Consider the following 18,456-nt stretch of genomic DNA (forward strand, 5'->3'; position numbering starts at 1 on the left):
ATGATATTTCGGGCTTCTCCAGGGATGGATGTCAACCTGCGTGAACTCGTCGATGCCGAGAGCGGAATCGATGCCATTTGCTTATTGAGCAATTGGGCGTTCCCTCAGCCTAGAGAAAGGGCTCGCTCAATGTTTCCTATGGTGCACTTCTTGCATCTGATGGTTTACACGACATTTTTGCCGCTCCGAGATAGTTTCACCACAGCTTGCCTCATTCTCGACTCGGGCCTATCAGGGCATCACAATCCAACACAGTCCTCCGCCAAGATGAGGGGGCGAACGACTATCGAGCCGTTCTGGGACTGCCGACTGAGACACAACAGCGCGGGGGCTTGAGCTGAGTCGCCCATGTCGACAGCGGAAAAGCCCTCAATGCGGGGGAAAGAAGAGGGCATTTGAAATAATGTAGACGGTCAATGGTGAAGTCTTGGGCGAGAGATGTGTCTGTATTTGTGTTGATGGTGTTGGTATGCCGTGTTTCTTGCAGACGCCCCTTGACGACAACAGTCTGACATAAACCTGGACAGATCCACGATGAGGTCTATAAAAGCCCCAGAATGTCTGCTGTCAGCTTGACTGCGTCCGTTTCCTCCTCATCCACGAGCAGTCACCTACGTATACACATCTCTCACAATGCCCTCTGAGCCAGTATCTACCTCGCAAGGCTTCTTGCCATTGGGCGATGAGTCTCATCACGACTCCAACCAGGACGCCTCTGCCGCACCGAAGCGTCTCGTCATCTGCTGTGACGGTACGTGGCAGTCGTCCGTGTCCGGACTCAAGAACATCCCCTCCAATGTCACCAGGATCGCCCGTTCTGTCGCCCGCAGCGGCAAGGACGAGGACGGAAAGGTCTGGCAGCAAGTAGTCTACTACGACGCTGGCATTGGCACTGGAGACCTTGCCCAGGACGAGCAGAACCGACAGGGCGGCTTCGGTGTTGGCTTTGTCGGCAACGTCATTGAGGCTTACAACTTCCTCGTCCTCAACTACAACGTCGGCGACGAGGTCTTTTGCTTTGGCTTCTCGCGTGGCGCTTACACGGCTCGCGCTGTGGCAGGCCTAGTCACCGACATTGGCATCGTCTGTCCTAAGGATCTCCAAGATTTCCCAGACCTGTATGCCCTCTACCAGAAGAACCCCGATGGCCACCACTTCCGAAAGAGTCAGGCTTACAGGGACTGGGTCAATGGCATTCCCGAGAAGCAGCAGGCCAACGGGAGCGCCCAGGGACTTACCAAGTGGCAGCGGCCTCCTCACCACGACGCCCCTGAGGCATCTCGTGTTGTCAAGGTTGTTGGTGTCTTTGACACGGTTGGCAGCCTGGGTATTCCGGACCTGCCCTGGACGAGATTCAACCTGAAGTTCCTCGAGAAGACGATGGGAATCCAGGACCCTGGCTTTCACAACATCTCCCTCAGCCCTTGTGAGTGTTGACGAACCAATTGGTGCCAACTCCTTGACTGACTGTGATGCAGACATTCAGCATGCTTTCCACGCACTAGCTCTTGACGAGCACAGAGGGCCATTCTCACCTTCGCTCTGGCACTATCCATCCGATGATCAGCGCCCAGCAGAGCCAGCCAAGGACCTCAAGCAACTCTGGGCTGAGTGGCAGGCAGCTCACAAGAACCCGAGCGCCAGCCCGAAGCAGCTGCAGGACACTTGGTCAGCCGTTGTCGACGGTGAGATGTACAAGCAGCTCCAAGATAACAAGTCGGAGCTGCTGCAGGTTTGGTTCCCTGGTGTGCACATCAACATTGGAGGCGGCAATGATGATCTTCTGACAGATAAGAAGGGAGATTTTGAACGTGAGTTGCGCCGTAGAGTCACAGCGAGATATCTTACTGATCATGATAGAAATTGCACTCATCTCCTTTGCTTGGATGTGTGAGCAAGTTGCCCCCTATCTTCAGTTCATCGAAGATGGCAGTCTCGCTGGCCTGGGTCAGTCGGCAGTTGAAGATCGATACAACCTCCTGAAGCCTCTCCTGGACAACATTGAAAAGGGCGAGGAGAAGGATTACGGCAAGGGCATCATCACAAGCCGCCTCGCCGCCGGACTAGACAGGTCGGGCATCAGAAAGGCAGACGTCCGGTCTATCCCCGAGGAGACCATCACAGGCTGGGCGACTGGCCCCATCGTCGACAGCTTCACAGGCGCCATGATCGCAGGCGGCTCCATCGACCGGACGCCGGGCCAGTACCGCAAGGACGACAAGGGCCGGGACCTGGGTGAGACGTACGAGATGATCCACCCGTCGGTGCGATACCGCATGAACAAGATCTCGAGCTACAAGCCCAAGGCTCTGCGAGGGTTCGAGCGAGCCGCCGACGGCAAGACGTACGTGTGGAAGAAGGGCGGCGTCACGATCCCCGAGTTTGTCATCAAGCCAGAGGACGCATTCTCGAGGCACGTGGCTCAGCAGGATCGGGGAAACAATGGTAACGCGAAGGAGTTTATCGCCGAGATTGACAAGTTTGTTGGCGCGGCTGCCAAGGCTGCTTGAGTGAGTGAAGTTGTGTGAAGCACAAGATAGTCAGGTCGAGCTTCTTTGTCTAATCAACTCTCAAGTCAAATGTGTCAGCTTAACTCTTGAAAGTGATTCCATGATAAGACTTACCCCAGGCAACTAGAGGTACTCCGTGATTGTTTATAGGCTACCTGGCCAACCATATAAAGTTCTGGACTCTACTCATAGGTCTAGTAGGCCATGCAACGTTAAAAGCAGCTCCATCAACAACACCTTGACACCATAATGGCACCCTTCCCCATCATACAAGAAAGCAATCGATTTAAGTCTTTGCGTCGTAATATCGATAGTACAAGAGATTGCCTACAGCTCTGTCCAAGCACGGTTGTCGTCGAAGTCTCCCACATCCCATACCATGCCCGTGAGGCGAATCGTCAGTGTAATAAGTAGTTGTCAAGTTATGCGGTTTGCCCCTTTCCCGCTATGCGCCTGAAATGCAGAATAAGAAAGGAGAAGCTCTCGTCCTCAAACCTTGGCCACGTTTCGTTCCCGAATTTTATCTTCTTTTTTTTATAGCAACCACCCAGAAAAACAACAAAAAAGCAAAGTCCCAATCGCCGGTTCTCGTGGTAAATCAATCTCGTCCCTCTTCTTCTGTTCCTTCAACGCTTCACCTGTTCTGAAGCTTGGAAATCTCGTCGAGAAGATCCTGGAGGTCCTCGTCCTTGATCTTGTCGGCCAGTGACGGAATCAGAGTCTTTGCCTCGTCGGCGTTTTCGCAGCATAGTGAGCCTAAATTCAATGTCAGCTGGCCCTCCGCCGCGAATATTGCTGTTGAATGGCCGTACCCAGCTGCGCGCGCTCAAACTTGGCCAGGTTCTTGTGTGCGCTGAGGAGGCGCTCTACAGCCTCGACGTTCTCCTTTTGCGTGAATCGGGCGAAATGGTCGAGGTAGGTGAGGGTCTGGTTAAGCATTCTAGCCGGTAGAACCACATGTCAGCCTGTCCAATGTAGTAAGCAAAGAAACAGGGCGCCATTACTCGGTCTCGTTCACGTTCTTGCGGTCGTTCCGTCGCTTGGCGACCAGCGCGTTCAGGACCAGGGCGGCTTCCGAGAGGGTCAGGGTATCGACCTCTTGGAACTCGCCGAGGTTGAGGACCGTGGATGCCTCCTCGTTGCCCGGGGGCGGGGGCTTGGGGCGCGAGGTTCGGGGATGGTTGATCCTCTTTGGCTTGGGAGCCTGGCCGTTCTCCATGGTGGTTTTGATGGTAAGCTTTTGGATGTGTGGTTAAATTGGAAGCTTGTATCGGATCGCGCGAAGCTGACGAGTATCGTTTACGGTGCGCGACGATATGCGCGAGGCGTGGTTTCGGAGAAAGACGTGTTTGATTGTTTGCTGTGTCGAGGTTGCGAGATGAAAAAGAGGATGGTTGGCTTTCTGAGGTCAAAGGAAAGGATGGATTGGAGGGCGTCCTTGATTCCTGGTGTACGTACCCCAGCTTAATGAGTGGGGCTCTCTCAGTGCCAGTGGATGGAGTCGCGTGGCGGTCCCAGTCCCAGCCAGCTCGTCCATCATATCAACCCCCGAGGAAAGGAGACGATAACCAGCGAAGCCTGAGAGCATCTAGAGATCTTGTTTGTGTGACTAAACCTTTGGCGATAACTACGCGACTCGGTATGTACCTCTATAAACCCGTATTCCCTGCTCACGGCTAACATCTCATAGCTTCATCTCATCCTTCCCTCTCACCCTGGCTCATAGCTGGTCTCCCATGATATCGACGGACTGGTGAGCCTCAAGGGCTAGCGGAACTTTACATTATACAATTAATAGGTCGTTGCATAAACCAAACACGATGTAAGTGTATGTCTCATCACTTGGTCGTCACAGCATTAACCCAGGCTTAACAGGACTGTCTTTGCTCTCATCATCATCAACAAGGCCGGCGGCTTAATCTTCAACAAGAACTTCCAAGATGGCCTCCAACAGATCAGCACAAACGACTATCTAGTTCTTGCCGGTACATTCCACGGGTAAGTCCCCCTCTCGCATGGGATATCACCAGCTCACAACGCCTCAGAGTCCACGCCATCACGGCTCGCCTCAACCCCGTCAAGAACCTGCCAGGCTCAACACCCCCAGGCAACAGGCCAGAGCCCTCATCAGGTTTGGAGGTACTAGAGACGGAAAACTTTCGCATGCAGTGCTTCAACACCATCACCGGCACCAAGTTCCTGCTCTTCACCGACACCACCCAGGCCAACGTCGATGTCACCATCCGCAGGATCTATGACCTCTACGCAGACTACGTCATGAAGAACCCCTTTTATTCACTCGAGATGCCTATACGCTGCGACATCTTTGACCGGAAACTGTTGTCTTATATCAGGGAGATCAATAATCGATAGACATGGGAATAGCAAGACAGATTCACCGAGTAGCAGAGGATAATGTGTGGTTATGGCTTTGATGTTCTTGTCGTCGTCTAAACCCCTAGCCCGTGTCTATTATACATGTACCGCGGCGTCGACATAGCTGGATCGCAATCTACTATGAAGTATCCATCTTGTCTCCGTCGCCTTTCTTATCGCCCTTGTCTTGGCCCTTCTTGTCGTTGGATCCGCTGCCCTGGCTGGATTCGTCCTCCTCCTTGACGCCCTCAAGCGACGCCTTCTTGGCAGCTTCCTCCTCCTCACGCGCCGCCTTCTCCTGTCGAGCCTTCTCTTCCTCCATACTCATGCGCAGAGCGAGAGCGAGTTCTGGCTCCATCGCGGGGTCAAATCCAAACTCAAACTCCTCGTTGCTGCCACCCGCACCTCCAGCGCCGCTGGATCCGCCAGCATTCTCGCCCAGGAGGATGGGGGTCGAGATCAACTGGTCGCTGAGGAGCTTGGCGCTGGGAGGGATGACGACCAGGTGGGAGCCTTCACTGGTCTTGACGGTATCGATAAAGAGCTGGAGCTTCTTCTGGGTGGTGTCGTCGTCGAGATCGCCAAACAGGACAAAGTCGATAGTGACATTGGCCTTCTTCATCTTCTTGGCCAGGGTGGTGAGTTCCTTCTCGGATTCCTCGATGGGGGAGCAGACGAAGACTATTATTCGCTGCTTCTGCGATCGGTTCTGGCGGTGCTTCAGAGCAAGCTACAGGAGGGGTCAGCATAAGTCGACAGAGGGCATCCAAACAACATCAACGTACAGCAGCCACCTGAATGCCTGTCTTGAGGTGGGAGGAGCCTCCAATCTTCTTCTTTGTCCGGTGCAAGCCCTCGAGGATCTTGCCCTGCTCGGTCGTAAGAGTCACCAGCACCTCTGGTCCCTTGCCGCCCATGCTCATTAAGCCCACAGAGGACTCGGGGTTGCCTTGTGTGATGGTCTGGAACGTGATGTTGACGGCGTCTACTTGCGAATCGAATCGGGTGGGTTGGTAGTCGCCATTTCTGCTGCTCTCGCTGTTGTCAACGACAACCATGACCGCCTCGAGAACCATCTTGGCTGTCTGTCGGGACGCTGTGAGAGATGTCCAGGTGGTGCGAGTATAGGAGGAAGATTGAAGGGGGATAGAGAAGACAACAGATAGAGGGTGCGCTGGTGTTGGTGTTGAGCTTGGATGGAGGTGAGAAGGCTAGAGGCAAGCGAAGCTCCCCAGTGTCGTAAGGCAGTTCAGCCTGGCCGTGTCTTGAGCTAGGTATGGGCGGAGGTACAGCTACCTGTCTACAGCAGTGATAAGCGCTAGCTGGTGGGTAGCGATACCTGGAGGGCCTCCGCGCATTCAATGCTTGCGTCAGGGAAGCTTGAATGCTTACCTAATTCGGGGAACCCGCTCAGCTTTGTTTACATCCCGAAGGGCTCCACCAAGATCTTAACCAACTTGACATACGCGCCCGGGGTAGACAAACCCAGCGACTTCTTCATCATTCTTGTCACGCCGACGCATTCAACAAACGCGCATTGCGCCTCAACGACAAGACAAAATGGCTCCCGTGCGATCGAAGAAGCAAGCTTCAGAACAACCACTCACATCACCGAGAAAGTTGGCCATGGCCGAAACGGTTCCTCTGCGGGCAGGGAGCCCTTCAGCCTATCCACGAAGCCCTATCAAGAGACGAACCCCGGGTACAATTACCATGCAGCAGAAGCAGGCCATGATTGATAATATGCAACTTGAGAGTACGCGGTTTCAATATCGCATCCAAAGACGCGCGACTGACCTGCATCCCAGTCACCGAACGCGCTCGACGATTGCGAGCCCAGTACAGTTTCATGGCAACCACCGTCCGTTCACGTGTCGAAATGCGAATCAACAGAATACCCATGTCCATGAGGCACGTCAAGATGGGTGACCTACTTCAGAAGTTCCTCGAACAGGAACAACAACGAGCCACAAGATCTGCGGCTCTTAGGAAAGCGGTTGCAACTCGGACAAGCCCCCAGAAGCAACTTCATTCCACTGCACACGCTGCAAGGACAATGACGCGTACCAAGAAGCGTATGAGGTGGGTGTTTGTCCAAGTAATTCAGCCAATAACAACAACTAACACATGTTTCCCAGCGATGCCATCTCAGGAGACAAGGAAAACGAGGTCGAGCACAACGAGAATGCGAAAAAGAGGGTTCGAGGTGCACCAAACCCAGATATCGCTCATGTTCGACCTGCGCAGATTCTTTCGCCTACTTCTTCCAACTCTAGGCTGGCGAACCGATCTCGGCCAGCCTCCCCCGTCAAGTCTGGCATTGCGCGTCCAGCCTCGCCGCTGAAGAATTCAGGAACTGCACGTTCAGCAACAGCCACAAGCTTGCTTTCCAGCATGGTGGAAAAGGCAAAGGCCACTAGAGCAGGAGTTGCACGCAAGGTGACAACCGCTTCAACTGCTAGCACAAGCTCAACCAGCACCACAGCCGCTACTCGAACCAGACGCGCGGCAACAACGACAGCTTCTCGAGCGCCTGCTTCCAGGCCGACTACGCGGACTGCTCGTAGGTCCCTTGCTAACAGTGAGACGAGTGAGGCCAGCTCAGGAACTGTGGTGAGGAAGGGGGCTGCATCCAGGGGAGCTGCAGCTAAGAAGACTGCTGCGAGCTCCGTTCGCAAGGGCACAACAACAACTACCAAAAAGACTGCAGCGAAGTCCACTGCGGCCACGGGGACGGGACGAGTGCTGCGGAAACGCGCATGAGGCGAATTCTGATGAAGCATGAACTGGGGTTGGAAACTGTTTGATTTTCTCTGGATCGGCGTTAAGGGGATAGCGGAACACGGTGTACAGGAAAGGTTTTGGGTTAGCATACATGACCACTGCGAAAGCCCAGAGGAGACAGTATATGCGAGCATTACAATGGCCAGTTGAGGCCTTTTCAATGACGAGTGGCTTTACACGCGCTAATCTATGCGCCTCCCTTCTTCTTCTTCTTGTCCTCGACAAGCTCGATGTGATCCTCTGGTATCTCCTTGTACTTTTCAATCAAGAACTCCTCCAACTCCATACTAACATCACCTTGCACCACAATTTCCTCTCCTCCACCAGGGAGTTTGGTTACCGAAGAGCCAGTAGCAAATTTCTTGCCAAGGTCCTTTGCAACCTAGGGCCGGTTCAGTACAGAGACTTGGCATGTGTGAAAGGGTTCGCAGACTCACCTTCTTAAGTTCCAAACCGAATGCTTCCAGGCCTATCACGGCCGTGACAAACTTCTTCTTGTTCCGCTCGATACGCTTGATGGTGACGACGCTCTTGGCCAGTTTATCGGCCTGCTTAGCCTCGGCGGCCTCAGCCTTGGCAGTCTTCTTCTGGGCGTCCTTTGCGGCTCGCTTCTGGGCCTCTACGGACAGCGACGCGGTGGCAGCCTCGAGGGCCTCTAGCATTGGGGTTATCGCATGATCATTGGCGTTGGTGTCTGGGGGTGGTGAGGCGAACCTGCGGACCAAATCTGCTCGTACAGGGCGGGCTCGTGCTCCTGCAGCCACTCCTGGCACTTTTTGACGGTGCCGCCATACTCGCAATACTACTTGGACGGATCATTCAGCTCGGGGGGGGTCTCTCTCGAAGCGTGGAAGCTCGTCAGGGGGTGGAGGTGTACCTCAGGGGGGGAGGGTGCAAACTGTTAGGCACATGGTCAGATATTGAGCTCCTTAGGAATCGAGATTGGATGAAAGATAGGAAATCAGACGCGTACCACCGCAGTAAGTGACATGACGGCCCTGGGGCTCGCCCTCGGGCTGTTCTACATCGGCCATGGGTATTGTAGATGTGGGTTGCGGTCAAAAAGTATGGGTAGCAAAAAAAGCTGTGCTGTGTTTGTATGGCGAGACGCGTTGCTCGTGCTGGATCAACGACGACCTTCGGCCCATGGCGGGGTAAATTTCATGGAGGGGCTCGCATTGAGCTGGGCTGAACGTGCGAAGCCGGGCCGGGGACGGCGGGGCCGTGACGGAGCCCAGCTCTAAGGGCCTGAGGCAGCACGGTCCTTAACAATTTTTCTCGGTCTTGGTGAATGTCTGAGGCACCAAGATCTCGTTCTGCACGACCCGTCTTGTTTAAGGCTCTGGCCAAGTCTCTCACATCGCATGTCACAACCAAGAAAGACGGCTATTGATGACGCTAGAGACTGGGGCGCATTGGAACAATATGCGCGCATGCAACCTCACGGAACTATTGCTTCTTGAGCCCCCCCCCCACGATGCATACAAACATCACACTCTGTCACGCACAGCGGGTAGAATCTACCACCCGTTGAACCCCATTGAACCGGGATCCATTGGATCCCAAGGCCAAGTCACACGGGAGGGTCTCGTCACTTTTCCCTGCTTTCCTGATTTGTTTCTTCAGCCCTGGTCTTTTCAACCCTGCTCGTCTGCAATAGGCATCTTACGGTCCAGGGTCAGGATCTTGCGCTGAAGCCTCCGCCACTTCGCCTACGACACCCTTGCCTTGCCTGACAAGACAAACATTCGGATCAAACTCTTGTCCAGCGGGCGGCTTGATCTCTCCGGTCATCCATGGATGTTTTGATCGATCAAATACGGCCGCCTAGGTTGGCCTCTGAGATTTCACCTTGGAGAATTCACAGCCACTTGACAGCATAGAGTCCAGACCACCCATGCTGAAGGGCAGCCATATCGTTCGGCGACCACCCGTTCGGGCCGGCTCTGTTGCATGACTTGTATCAATCGAGCGACCGCATCGTCCCGTCGTGAACACCCGTCATGCGTTCAAGCTGGGCTATCACAAACCGGTACGGCGTTCTCGCAAGTCGACATGATGCAGGCCAAGGAGATTAGCCGCCGAGGAAACGCACTACACTTCTCATTGGCTGCATAGATGGATTCGACGGCCCAATCATCTCTCACGCCCGTCACAGTCATCACAGCTTCGCGCGCGCAACCAAGCTTGACCCCTGTCAACGGCTGTCATCTCAAAATAGCAGTCCACGATATCGAATCTGATTGGTTCCTCTCAGTCACTAGTCGCTCGATAGCGGGGATTAAGCAGCCCAGCGACCGGGAGTCGATCCCACCTTGACGCAACCTCTTCTGTGTCTTGTCTACCGCCAGCACGACGCTCACCATGGCCTCGCCGCTCTTTGCCAGTCAGCTCCTCCAACAGACGCTGAAGATGCCTGTCCCCGCCTCCGCCTCGCCATGCCCGCCGCATACAACCGGGTCTGGCGACGTATCGGCCCACTTCGAGGCCGCTTCGAAGACCTAGACTCGTCAGCTTAGATCTGCCACTGCAGCTTCTTGCCGCCCATTCATTTCGAATAGCCGCCCCAGAAGTTTACGTTAGGCTCGGGGAATTCTGGGCCAGTCCTTTGCCACTTAAGACTATGGAAGTCCCCCGGCCAGCGGCCTGGCCCCCATTCCTCCACATTCCCTTCTTCCGCCTCAGCCCTTTCTCGTTTTTGTCAGTTTGCAGATCACTTTATAGAAGCTTCGTTGACCGAAGCATCCTGTCGTTTACACAATACCCTAACCACGACGCCGGCCGTCGATTCCCCCGTTACTACCACGACTAATACACACATTAGCCTTGCGTTTGGCCCTTGGCCTTAAGACAGATATCGAGGATAGCTGGCTTGGAAACGCGGCAATGGCTGATGCCCAAAACCGATATTACCCCCTGGACTCTTCGCTGGCTCGAAGACACAGGGGAAGACTTAATCCCATAATTGAGGAGGACAGCGACGATGGCGCGGGTCAGAACAGGGGCAGAGCGAGACGTACAGATGAACTCAAGATCGAGGCATGGCTCACACCGATAAGCGATCACTTTCCCACACCACGAGGAATTCATTATCTGTCTGCCCCCGTTCTCCCATCTTCGCCCTCCACCAACTCGGTTACCGACACCTCCCCGACGGCGTCCACCAACCCCTGGAACCGCCAGAGTGTCATGACCGAGGCCACCGAGTTTGAGGATCTCTATGATGTGACGGATGAGGATGAGGAAAGTTTCCCTCCACGGAGGGACTCTCTGAAGTCGAGGCAGGCCCCGACTCAGCAATCCTCAACCAAGCAACCGACACGGCTTATCATCCCCCAAACACCTGGCAACTCTGTTGAGACGTGGTCCGCTGTGGAGAGCATCAAGAAGACGTTGGCTTCTCCAGTGCCTCTGACTCCTTCCGCCAAACTCCCAATGTCACCAGCTCAGGTGACATTTATGGACCAGCAGCATGCCACAATAACACCAACCATATCAGCGCCTCCATCTCTCGACGGTAGCTTGACATCTGAGCAGCTCGCGGCCATGAGTGCTCCCCCGACTCCTGTCATGGAAGGTGATGATACAGCCGCTGAGGATGCTTGGTCTGGAGTGCAGCTGCAGCCTGGTGCTTTGGCTACTCTTCATGCCCTCTCCAGTGGAGAGAATCCTCACGAGCAACCCGCTCAGGTTCTTGAAGTTCCCCAGCCTGAACCGGCTACCAGCGAGATGCGACAACACCGACCACGACTGATGACAAACCTCCACCCGCTGCAGGTAGATGGCAGAAGCTTCTCTCCCAGGCGAAACCGACAGTCGCTCGCCGAGCTGACAAGACTCGACATTCCCTCGCCAAGCAACTTCTTCTCTGGCTTGTCTCCCCGGTCCCGGAATACCTGGCACATCCCTTCGAGGACCCCAGAGGAGATGGCTCCTCCAACTTCGACAACCGCTGAGCAGTTCTACCGATGTCCCTGGAACACAACAAACACGACTACCTCGGTGCCTTCCATTCCCGTTCGCAAAGACTCTGCCGAGGAGTTCTACCGCAATGTCAGATTCACACCTGCCGCTGCCTCAGAGGCCATTGTTGAGCAAGTCATTGAGTTGAAGGAGGAGGATGACTTCTCAGATGATATGCCGACTGCTCGCCCTGCCTTTGCGCACAGCACGGCCCCCTCTACTGTCGAGACCCCCAACATGCCGCCTTCGCCTATGGTTGAGGACGCCCCTATCGAGATTGTCGTCGATTACGATCCCGATTATGCTCGCAAGCAACAGAAGGAGGCTCTCGCACACCTTGACCGTACTGAGCTTTGGCTTGGTGCCCAGCGAGCCTACCTCCGCGGCGTGCAGGACGATACCCCTGAAGACGAGGGTGGCTTGAACACTATTGCTGAGGAAGCTGAGGAAGATTCCCCGAGAAGCCCCAAGATTCAGCTCCAGCTTAAGCCTCAGGTCCAGCCTGAACAGCCCGTTGCTTCCAACAGGAAGACAGTCCGCTTCTCCAACCTCATCTCGACGTCGGAGCATCCCAAGCGCCTGCCTTCTATGCTTGTTCGACGAGAGTCTGCCTACTACCGAGCATTCCAGGACTATGTTGTCCGCAACCATCGCCAGGATGTCTTTGTTCACCAGCTCGCCCGCTTCGAGGCCATCCAGGCTCAGCGTGTTTCCCTTCGCGATGCTCACCGCAACCAGCTGCTCGGAAAGTACCAGCTCAGCGTGGTTCCTCAGTCTGCCAAGAAGCGGCTCAGCGCCAACGTCGCCCGTGGTGATGACACCATCATCGACGACCCTGAGAAGCTCCGCCGGGAGAAGGAGGCCGAGGCCATGAACCAGATGACCGTTGCTGCTTGGCATGTCGCCGCCATGAAGATGCTCAATGGCGGTCGTCTCATCTCTGCCCCAGTGACGAAGCGACTCGCTCGCCTCTCTCGGGTGGCTCCCAACGAGAATGGTGTGACCCGCGATCGCGCCAGGGTCTTGGATCTTGGTGGACAGGCTACCTGTGACTGGGCATGGCACTGCGCCCTCCAGTTCCCGACTACCAAGGTCTACACTGTCACCACCAAGGCGATCCGCCAGTTGTCCAACTGCAACGTGCGCGGACCTCCCAACCATCGCCAGGTGGCTGTCCAGCGATTGTCTCGGCTCCCTTTCTCAGACAATTACTTCGACCTCATCTCTGCCAGGGAGCTTCACAGCATCCTCAAGTTTGTCGGCGAGAACGGTGAAGACGAGTGGGAAGGCTGCCTCAGGGAGTGCATGCGTGTGCTCAAACCTGGCGGCTATCTCGACTTCTCCCTTCTCGACTCGGACATCATCAACGCCGGTCCTGTTGGCCTGGCCAAGAGCGTCGAGTTTGGCTTCGCTCTCAAAACTCTTGGGTATGATCCCAACCCAACCAAGCTGTGGCTTGGCCGCCTGGCTCGCGCCGGCTTCCAGGATACCCGCCGCATCTGGATGTGCTTGCCGATGGGAGCCCGGCGAAGCATGTACAAGCCACCCACTCCTCCTCTGAAGGACAACGTCAATGGCGAGGAGGCCAGGACGTGTAGGCTCGAGGCTATGGTGACGGGTAGCAGCGATGACATCGCCAGCGCGTGCAGTCTTGTTGGCGGTTGGAGCTGGGAACGGTGGCTGCTGCGCTGTGAGATGGAAAAGGTCTCTGGCGAGCTTCGACTTGCTGACACGGTGACGACGGGCGCCGCCATGGAAGAAGCTGGCAAGTGTCTGGATGGCGTTGCCGCAGTGTTCGAGGAGGGTCGAAACTGCAAGTCAGGTTTCCGCATGCTTACCGGCTATGCTCGGAAGCCCAGAGCTGGTGAGACCATTAAGATTGGTCTACGCGGGTAATTAAGGAACGGTCTTTGACGACTCGTGGAGGATCTCCTTTGTTATATGCCCTCGCTTGACAAGATTATATATAGACGACTGTTTGCTTTTGGGTATGGGACATGGGACGGGATATGGGATATGGGATGGGATACATGCATGATATGGGATACAACGGATGGGGCATGATGAGGGATGAGATGATGCGTGGACGATACCTTCACGCTTAATTGGGGGGGTAGGCTACGATATCCTTGTTCTTGGGGCATGCCTCCTTTGGCGAATGGGGTTTGGATGCATCCATGTTGTGTACTTACAGATACCATTGTTAATAGTGCAGGGCGTGGTGGTTCTGATCTCGAGATACAGATGGCTAAATACAATGCCTAGTCTGGCGTTTGTTCAAGTTTGAAGATGCTTGTGATTGATCTCCTGTTCTCCGTTGAATACATCCATAGATATAAAAGCTGTGCGTCAAGCTGTACACTGCAATGGCAAGGTAATTGGGTAGTCAAGCAGGCATTTTAAAGTCATAGAGATTAAATCACAAGCCAAAAACTCCAAATTGGCTCAAGGATCCGATTGTTCAAGCTAAGTTTAATGAAACCAATTGGATTTCATATTGAATAATATCTAGAGCTTATTTAACAATAGCTCCAAAAGCCAAGTTAGTATATGACTGACTGCAAAACCCGTCATCTCCACCATTTGATGTAGGGTAGGTAACTCGAATCAAAGGCAGGTTCAATTTTGCTGACCATTCACAACCTTCAAGACGGGAAACGCCGGCGAAAAACCGGACCCACCATCGAACAGCTTCCCTCGAGCAGCTCCATCACCATCATCGACTACCCACGACACATTGAAAACGACCCCCAGCCTCGGATCGACTCTCCTCCCCTCGCGACGGAAGCAATTCTATTATGTCGGGAAACAACAACTGGCAGGAGGAAGCTATGCGGCGTCTTCGGCAGATGCAGCAGGCCCGCGGCGGCTATGGTGGAGGCGGCCCTAAGATGCCTCGAGCAGCCGGCGGTGCCGTCTTTGCCAGTCTGCTCATCGCTGGTGGTGCTGTGCTCCTGTCCAACTCGCTGTTCAACGTCGATGGTGGTCACCGGGCTATCAAGTACCGGAGGATAAGCGGTGTTAGCAAGGAGATTTACGCCGAAGGTAAAAGAGATGACCCTCGGGCGATTCGGTAGTCGTGATCAAGAGCTGGAGGCTGACAAAGCCGGATAGGAACTCACATCAACATCCCCTGGTTCGAGACCCCGATTGTGTACGATGTCCGAGCGAAGCCGCGCAATGTCGCCTCGTTGACGGGCACCAAGGACCTGCAGATGGTCAACATCACCTGCCGTGTGCTTTCGCGGCCCCAGATCGACGCCCTGCCCCAGATCTACCGGACACTAGGCGCCGACTACGACGAGCGCGTCCTGCCTTCGATTGTTAACGAGGTTCTCAAGAGCGTCGTCGCCCAGTTCAACGCCAGCCAGCTCATCACTCAGCGAGAGATGGTTGCCCGACTGGTGCGAGAGAACCTTTCCCGACGAGCTGCCCGGTTCAACATTCTCCTCGACGATGTGTCTCTGACTGTATGTATTATGCAATTGGCTCCAGTGTGCACGGCTAATGGTATACTAGCATCTCGCCTTCTCCCCCGAATTCACTGCCGCCGTCGAGGCCAAGCAAGTGGCCCAGCAAGAGGCTCAGCGAGCGGCCTTCATCGTCGACAAGGCGCGACAGGAGAAGCAGGCCATGGTTGTCAAGGCGCAGGGTGAGGCACGCTCCGCCGAGCTGATTGGTGAGGCCATCAAGAAGAACAAGGCCTACGTGGAGCTCAAGAAGATTGAGAACGCCCGGCAGATCGCCGCCCAGCTCCAGGAGGCTGGCTCCAAGAACAGGCTGCTGCTCGACTCGGAGGGTCTCGGCCTCAACGTGTTTGAGAATAACGAAAAGAACTAAAGGCAGTAAAGAAAGAGAACGGGTGGTGTATCATGGAGAGGTGTGCCTGGGGTTAATACAAATCTCCACTGTATGTCTATCAATGAGGGCTGTACTATTATGAATGACGAGGTAGTAAAGAGACTACCTATTCTGCTCTAAGTTGTTTTCATGTCAGATCTGTTGGTTTCATGATTGTTATATGATTGAGTACCAACCTATGAATACCTGGAGTTTAAGTGAGCGAACCACAGTCATACACTCAAACAGATCGAATGTATTGTATTAATCATCGGCATAAACACACCATTACCATCCATCGTACGACAACGATTACCAACTGTTTGAAGCCCGAATTGATGGCACGTCAAGATCCCAGCAGCAAACAAAGCCCACCTAAACAGGCATCCATCCCGCTCTACCAGGGTTGCCCCTCCTAGTCTAACCTTCCAAACTAGCGGGAAGGGAAGGCAACCAGCCCGAACTTAGTAAAACCCCACCATCAATCAGCAGCAGCACCTCACTCGGCCCAACTGCCTTCTGCTTCCTCTGAACATCAGCCTCGCATACTTTTTTCAAACTACGCACGACGACTCGTCGCATCTCGAAAGCAAATCTTTCCCTCGAACCATCAAGACTTGAAATTCTCCCACCTCAACGACCGCAAACATGTTGATCAAGTACGTCACGATACCGCTTCCCGACAGCTCCCATAACCCCCCCACGTCATGACGATCGAGAGAGCTAACCGCTCTGTAAATAGGGTCCGCACGCTCACCGGCAAGGAGATCGAGCTCGATATCGAGATGGACTACAAGGTACTGCCGCGCGCGCACTGAGCTTCAAGGGAAAAAGAGCGCATGGACTGACCGCCCGCTGCAGGTCTCCCAGATCAAGGAAAAGGTGGAGGAGAAGGAGGGTATCCCCCCCGTTCAGCAGCGTCTGATCCACGGCGGAAAGCAAATGTAAGCTTTTCTTACCTTCCTACAGCGTATGGAGGACGAAAATCCTGACAAACATGACTTCTAGGACGGACGACAAGACGGCCGCTGAATATAACCTCGTCGCTGGCGACACTCTTCACCTCGTCCTCGCCCTTAGGGGAGGACGATGGCTGGCTTAGACAAATCATCCACAGCGACTTAGAGACAACCGAGAACCCTCCTCCCTCCTGATACGGCTATCTGCGCTGGTTATGGGAACAACAAACATGAGGCTGCATTTCACCGGCGTTGGACAAGGAGGGACGATGCGCAACATAGAACAGGTGGACTTATTGCGCGCGCGCGTGTGTGTGTGGTCGCAAGAGGCCGGCCAGCATCATAAATGACTTGTGATGTGACGTTGAAGGTGAACCACGGCACTGCGCAGCATGCTGTCATGAGTTGTGTGTTGCTTATACCCAACAATCACCACCACGGGCACGGGGAGAAGCGCTGGGAGAATGCGCCCTGCAAGCTGCTGTCGTTTCAACGCGGGTAGTTCTCTGTCAATTCCAGTCATGCCTCTACAGAACTCGCTCGCTCCAATATGCCACCGTTAACCCTTCCACACGTTGCCTTCTGATATGATATCTGGTACCCAGTGTCCAGATCCTTTGCCGTATTTCCATTCTAATAACCGGACTGAATCCCATGATTTGAACCCACTTCCCATCCTTGATGATAAATCAAACGCTTATACCTGTAACCGTTTCCTCTATACTACACTCGTTTGTAGTCTCTGGCATACAACCAGGCAAACTGGCCTTTCAATCCCAAACAACGCCGTTGATCCGTGGCTCACAGAGAGCGATTGACAAATAAAATAAGAATAGAATGCACTTCAAGCCCTCTTCTTTGGCTTCATGAACACATCCACCGCCTTGCGCTTGCGAGGCATAGGCAGGGGTGCTCGGGCGGGAGGAGAAGACGACGGCCCAGGGTCGGCACTCGGTGGAGGGGAACTCTGTGTTCGAGGGGGTCGCTGTGAGGGCATGGGTGGCTCTGGTCGCGACTTTGAAGGCGCTGGTGCAGAGGATGTTGTGGTTGACGGCTTGAGTCCCTTGTAGCTGTTTGAAAGAATACCAGGCCGCTTGGTCGGAGCCGTCGAAGTCCGGAGAACACCTGATGACGAGCCGGGTCTCTTCTTGAGTAGTGATGTGGCAGACGACTTCGCGAAGGATTTGGGAGCTGGCTTGCGAGGAACAGGTTCAGGCTCATCCTCCTCGTCTTCATCGAACAGATCATCGCCCTGATCCGATTCAGAGTCCGATATGAAGGTAGCTCGCTGCTCATGAGCCAGCATTGCTTCAGAGGGCTCCGAGGCTTTAGGAGTTTTGATCAAGGAGGGCAGAGTAGCTCTCCGTTCGTCATTAACCATGGCGGCGGGTGCCCTCCTGAGCGCTGTGATGGCGTTGGACGCAGCGGTTGGCCTAGACAGTTTGCGGTGGATGTTGGAAATCTCCTGTGTCTCGCGTCGGATCTTGCGCATCGTCTGCGCGCCTGTCTTTGTCTTTGTGCGACTGCCCTTGTTGAATGTGAAGGTGCTGCTGGAGGAATCGCGCTGGCCCCATGGCCGTCTCGGTCCGATCTTTGCTGCTAGGCCTGGCAGCAGTCTCCTGTCGACGATCTTGCTGGTGTTCTTCTCCTTGTCCTGCCTGAGCCCGGCAAGGGCGTTCATGAGTTTCGCCTCGCTCTCTTGGAGGGCATTATCGTGGTCTTTCTTGTACTTTTTCCAGACGCGGAACCAGCTCTTGGGGTTCTGGGGTTTGTATGCCTTGGCTTTAACTTCCATGGGGAACTCGCGTTCGATGATCTTGAGCCAGATCTCGCCCGTCTCGCCCTCGACCTGGGGCGAGTTGAGCTCGATCTTGCGAAGCTGATGTGCATTGTCGATGCGGAGGAGGATGGGGCGGACGGTATCATAGGGGAGATAGCCGACACCTTCAAGCTCTCGGATGTTCTTTATGCATGCCAGGGTGGCAAGCTCCATGAGGGATTTGGGAGGCATCTTGGACTTGGTA

The 18,456-nt window shown here is 54.5% G+C and overlaps 10 protein-coding genes across 10 annotated transcripts; 6 read left to right on the forward strand and 4 right to left on the reverse strand.

The window, feature by feature from the left end:
- Window positions 1-633: 633 nt before the first annotated feature.
- On the forward strand, window positions 634-2,510 carry LRP88_08091 (T6SS phospholipase effector Tle1-like catalytic domain-containing protein; the record flags this gene model as incomplete). The annotated part of the gene is made up of 3 exons (XM_083244601.1): window positions 634-1,426; window positions 1,479-1,811; window positions 1,861-2,510. 3 exons carry the CDS (start codon window positions 634-636, stop codon window positions 2,508-2,510), a joined length of 1,776 nt encoding a protein of 591 aa, XP_083099095.1.
- A 634-nt stretch (window positions 2,511-3,144) lies between these two features.
- Window positions 3,145-3,729, reverse strand: LRP88_08092 (HRDC-like protein; the record flags this gene model as incomplete). Its single annotated transcript, XM_083244602.1, has 3 exons — window positions 3,145-3,266; window positions 3,323-3,450; window positions 3,515-3,729. The coding sequence occupies 3 exons, from the start codon at window positions 3,727-3,729 to the stop codon at window positions 3,145-3,147; spliced, it is 465 nt and encodes a 154-aa protein (XP_083099096.1).
- A 517-nt stretch (window positions 3,730-4,246) lies between these two features.
- On the forward strand, window positions 4,247-4,883 carry LRP88_08093 (TRAPP subunit TRS23; the record flags this gene model as incomplete). Its single annotated transcript, XM_083244603.1, has 3 exons — window positions 4,247-4,263; window positions 4,386-4,508; window positions 4,556-4,883. 3 exons carry the CDS (start codon window positions 4,247-4,249, stop codon window positions 4,881-4,883), a joined length of 468 nt encoding a protein of 155 aa, XP_083099097.1.
- Window positions 4,884-5,025: 142 nt separating this feature from the next.
- On the reverse strand, window positions 5,026-5,962 carry LRP88_08094 (proteasome regulatory particle base subunit RPN10; the record flags this gene model as incomplete). Its single annotated transcript, XM_083244604.1, has 2 exons — window positions 5,026-5,616; window positions 5,672-5,962. 2 exons carry the CDS (start codon window positions 5,960-5,962, stop codon window positions 5,026-5,028), a joined length of 882 nt encoding a protein of 293 aa, XP_083099098.1.
- Window positions 5,963-6,446: 484 nt separating this feature from the next.
- Window positions 6,447-7,453, forward strand: LRP88_08095 (Borealin N terminal-domain-containing protein; the record flags this gene model as incomplete). Its single annotated transcript, XM_083244605.1, has 4 exons — window positions 6,447-6,642; window positions 6,695-6,968; window positions 7,025-7,313; window positions 7,364-7,453. 4 exons carry the CDS (start codon window positions 6,447-6,449, stop codon window positions 7,451-7,453), a joined length of 849 nt encoding a protein of 282 aa, XP_083099099.1.
- Window positions 7,454-7,857: 404 nt separating this feature from the next.
- Window positions 7,858-8,704, reverse strand: LRP88_08096 (translation initiation factor SUI1; the record flags this gene model as incomplete). The annotated part of the gene is made up of 3 exons (XM_083244606.1): window positions 7,858-8,052; window positions 8,108-8,325; window positions 8,644-8,704. 3 exons carry the CDS (start codon window positions 8,702-8,704, stop codon window positions 7,858-7,860), a joined length of 474 nt encoding a protein of 157 aa, XP_083099100.1.
- Window positions 8,705-10,556: 1,852 nt separating this feature from the next.
- On the forward strand, window positions 10,557-13,529 carry LRP88_08097 (uncharacterized protein; the record flags this gene model as incomplete). Its single annotated transcript, XM_083244607.1, has 1 exon — window positions 10,557-13,529. The coding sequence occupies one exon, from the start codon at window positions 10,557-10,559 to the stop codon at window positions 13,527-13,529; it is 2,973 nt and encodes a 990-aa protein (XP_083099101.1).
- Window positions 13,530-14,431: 902 nt separating this feature from the next.
- Window positions 14,432-15,473, forward strand: LRP88_08098 (prohibitin subunit PHB2; the record flags this gene model as incomplete). The annotated part of the gene is made up of 3 exons (XM_083244608.1): window positions 14,432-14,678; window positions 14,748-15,103; window positions 15,153-15,473. 3 exons carry the CDS (start codon window positions 14,432-14,434, stop codon window positions 15,471-15,473), a joined length of 924 nt encoding a protein of 307 aa, XP_083099102.1.
- A 648-nt stretch (window positions 15,474-16,121) lies between these two features.
- On the forward strand, window positions 16,122-16,575 carry LRP88_08099 (NEDD8 family protein RUB1; the record flags this gene model as incomplete). The annotated part of the gene is made up of 4 exons (XM_083244609.1): window positions 16,122-16,132; window positions 16,216-16,270; window positions 16,335-16,417; window positions 16,482-16,575. 4 exons carry the CDS (start codon window positions 16,122-16,124, stop codon window positions 16,573-16,575), a joined length of 243 nt encoding a protein of 80 aa, XP_083099103.1.
- A 701-nt stretch (window positions 16,576-17,276) lies between these two features.
- On the reverse strand, window positions 17,277-18,443 carry LRP88_08100 (RNA polymerase II transcription factor SIII subunit A-domain-containing protein; the record flags this gene model as incomplete). The annotated part of the gene is made up of 1 exon (XM_083244610.1): window positions 17,277-18,443. One exon carries the CDS (start codon window positions 18,441-18,443, stop codon window positions 17,277-17,279), a length of 1,167 nt encoding a protein of 388 aa, XP_083099104.1.
- Between the last annotated feature and the right edge of the window lie 13 nt (window positions 18,444-18,456).

The sequence above is a fragment of the Fusarium phalaenopsidis genome, assembly GCF_050370095.1.
Source record: "Fusarium phalaenopsidis strain FUZ10S chromosome Unknown contig_32302, whole genome shotgun sequence".
Taxonomy (NCBI): Eukaryota; Fungi; Ascomycota; class Sordariomycetes; order Hypocreales; family Nectriaceae; genus Fusarium; species Fusarium phalaenopsidis.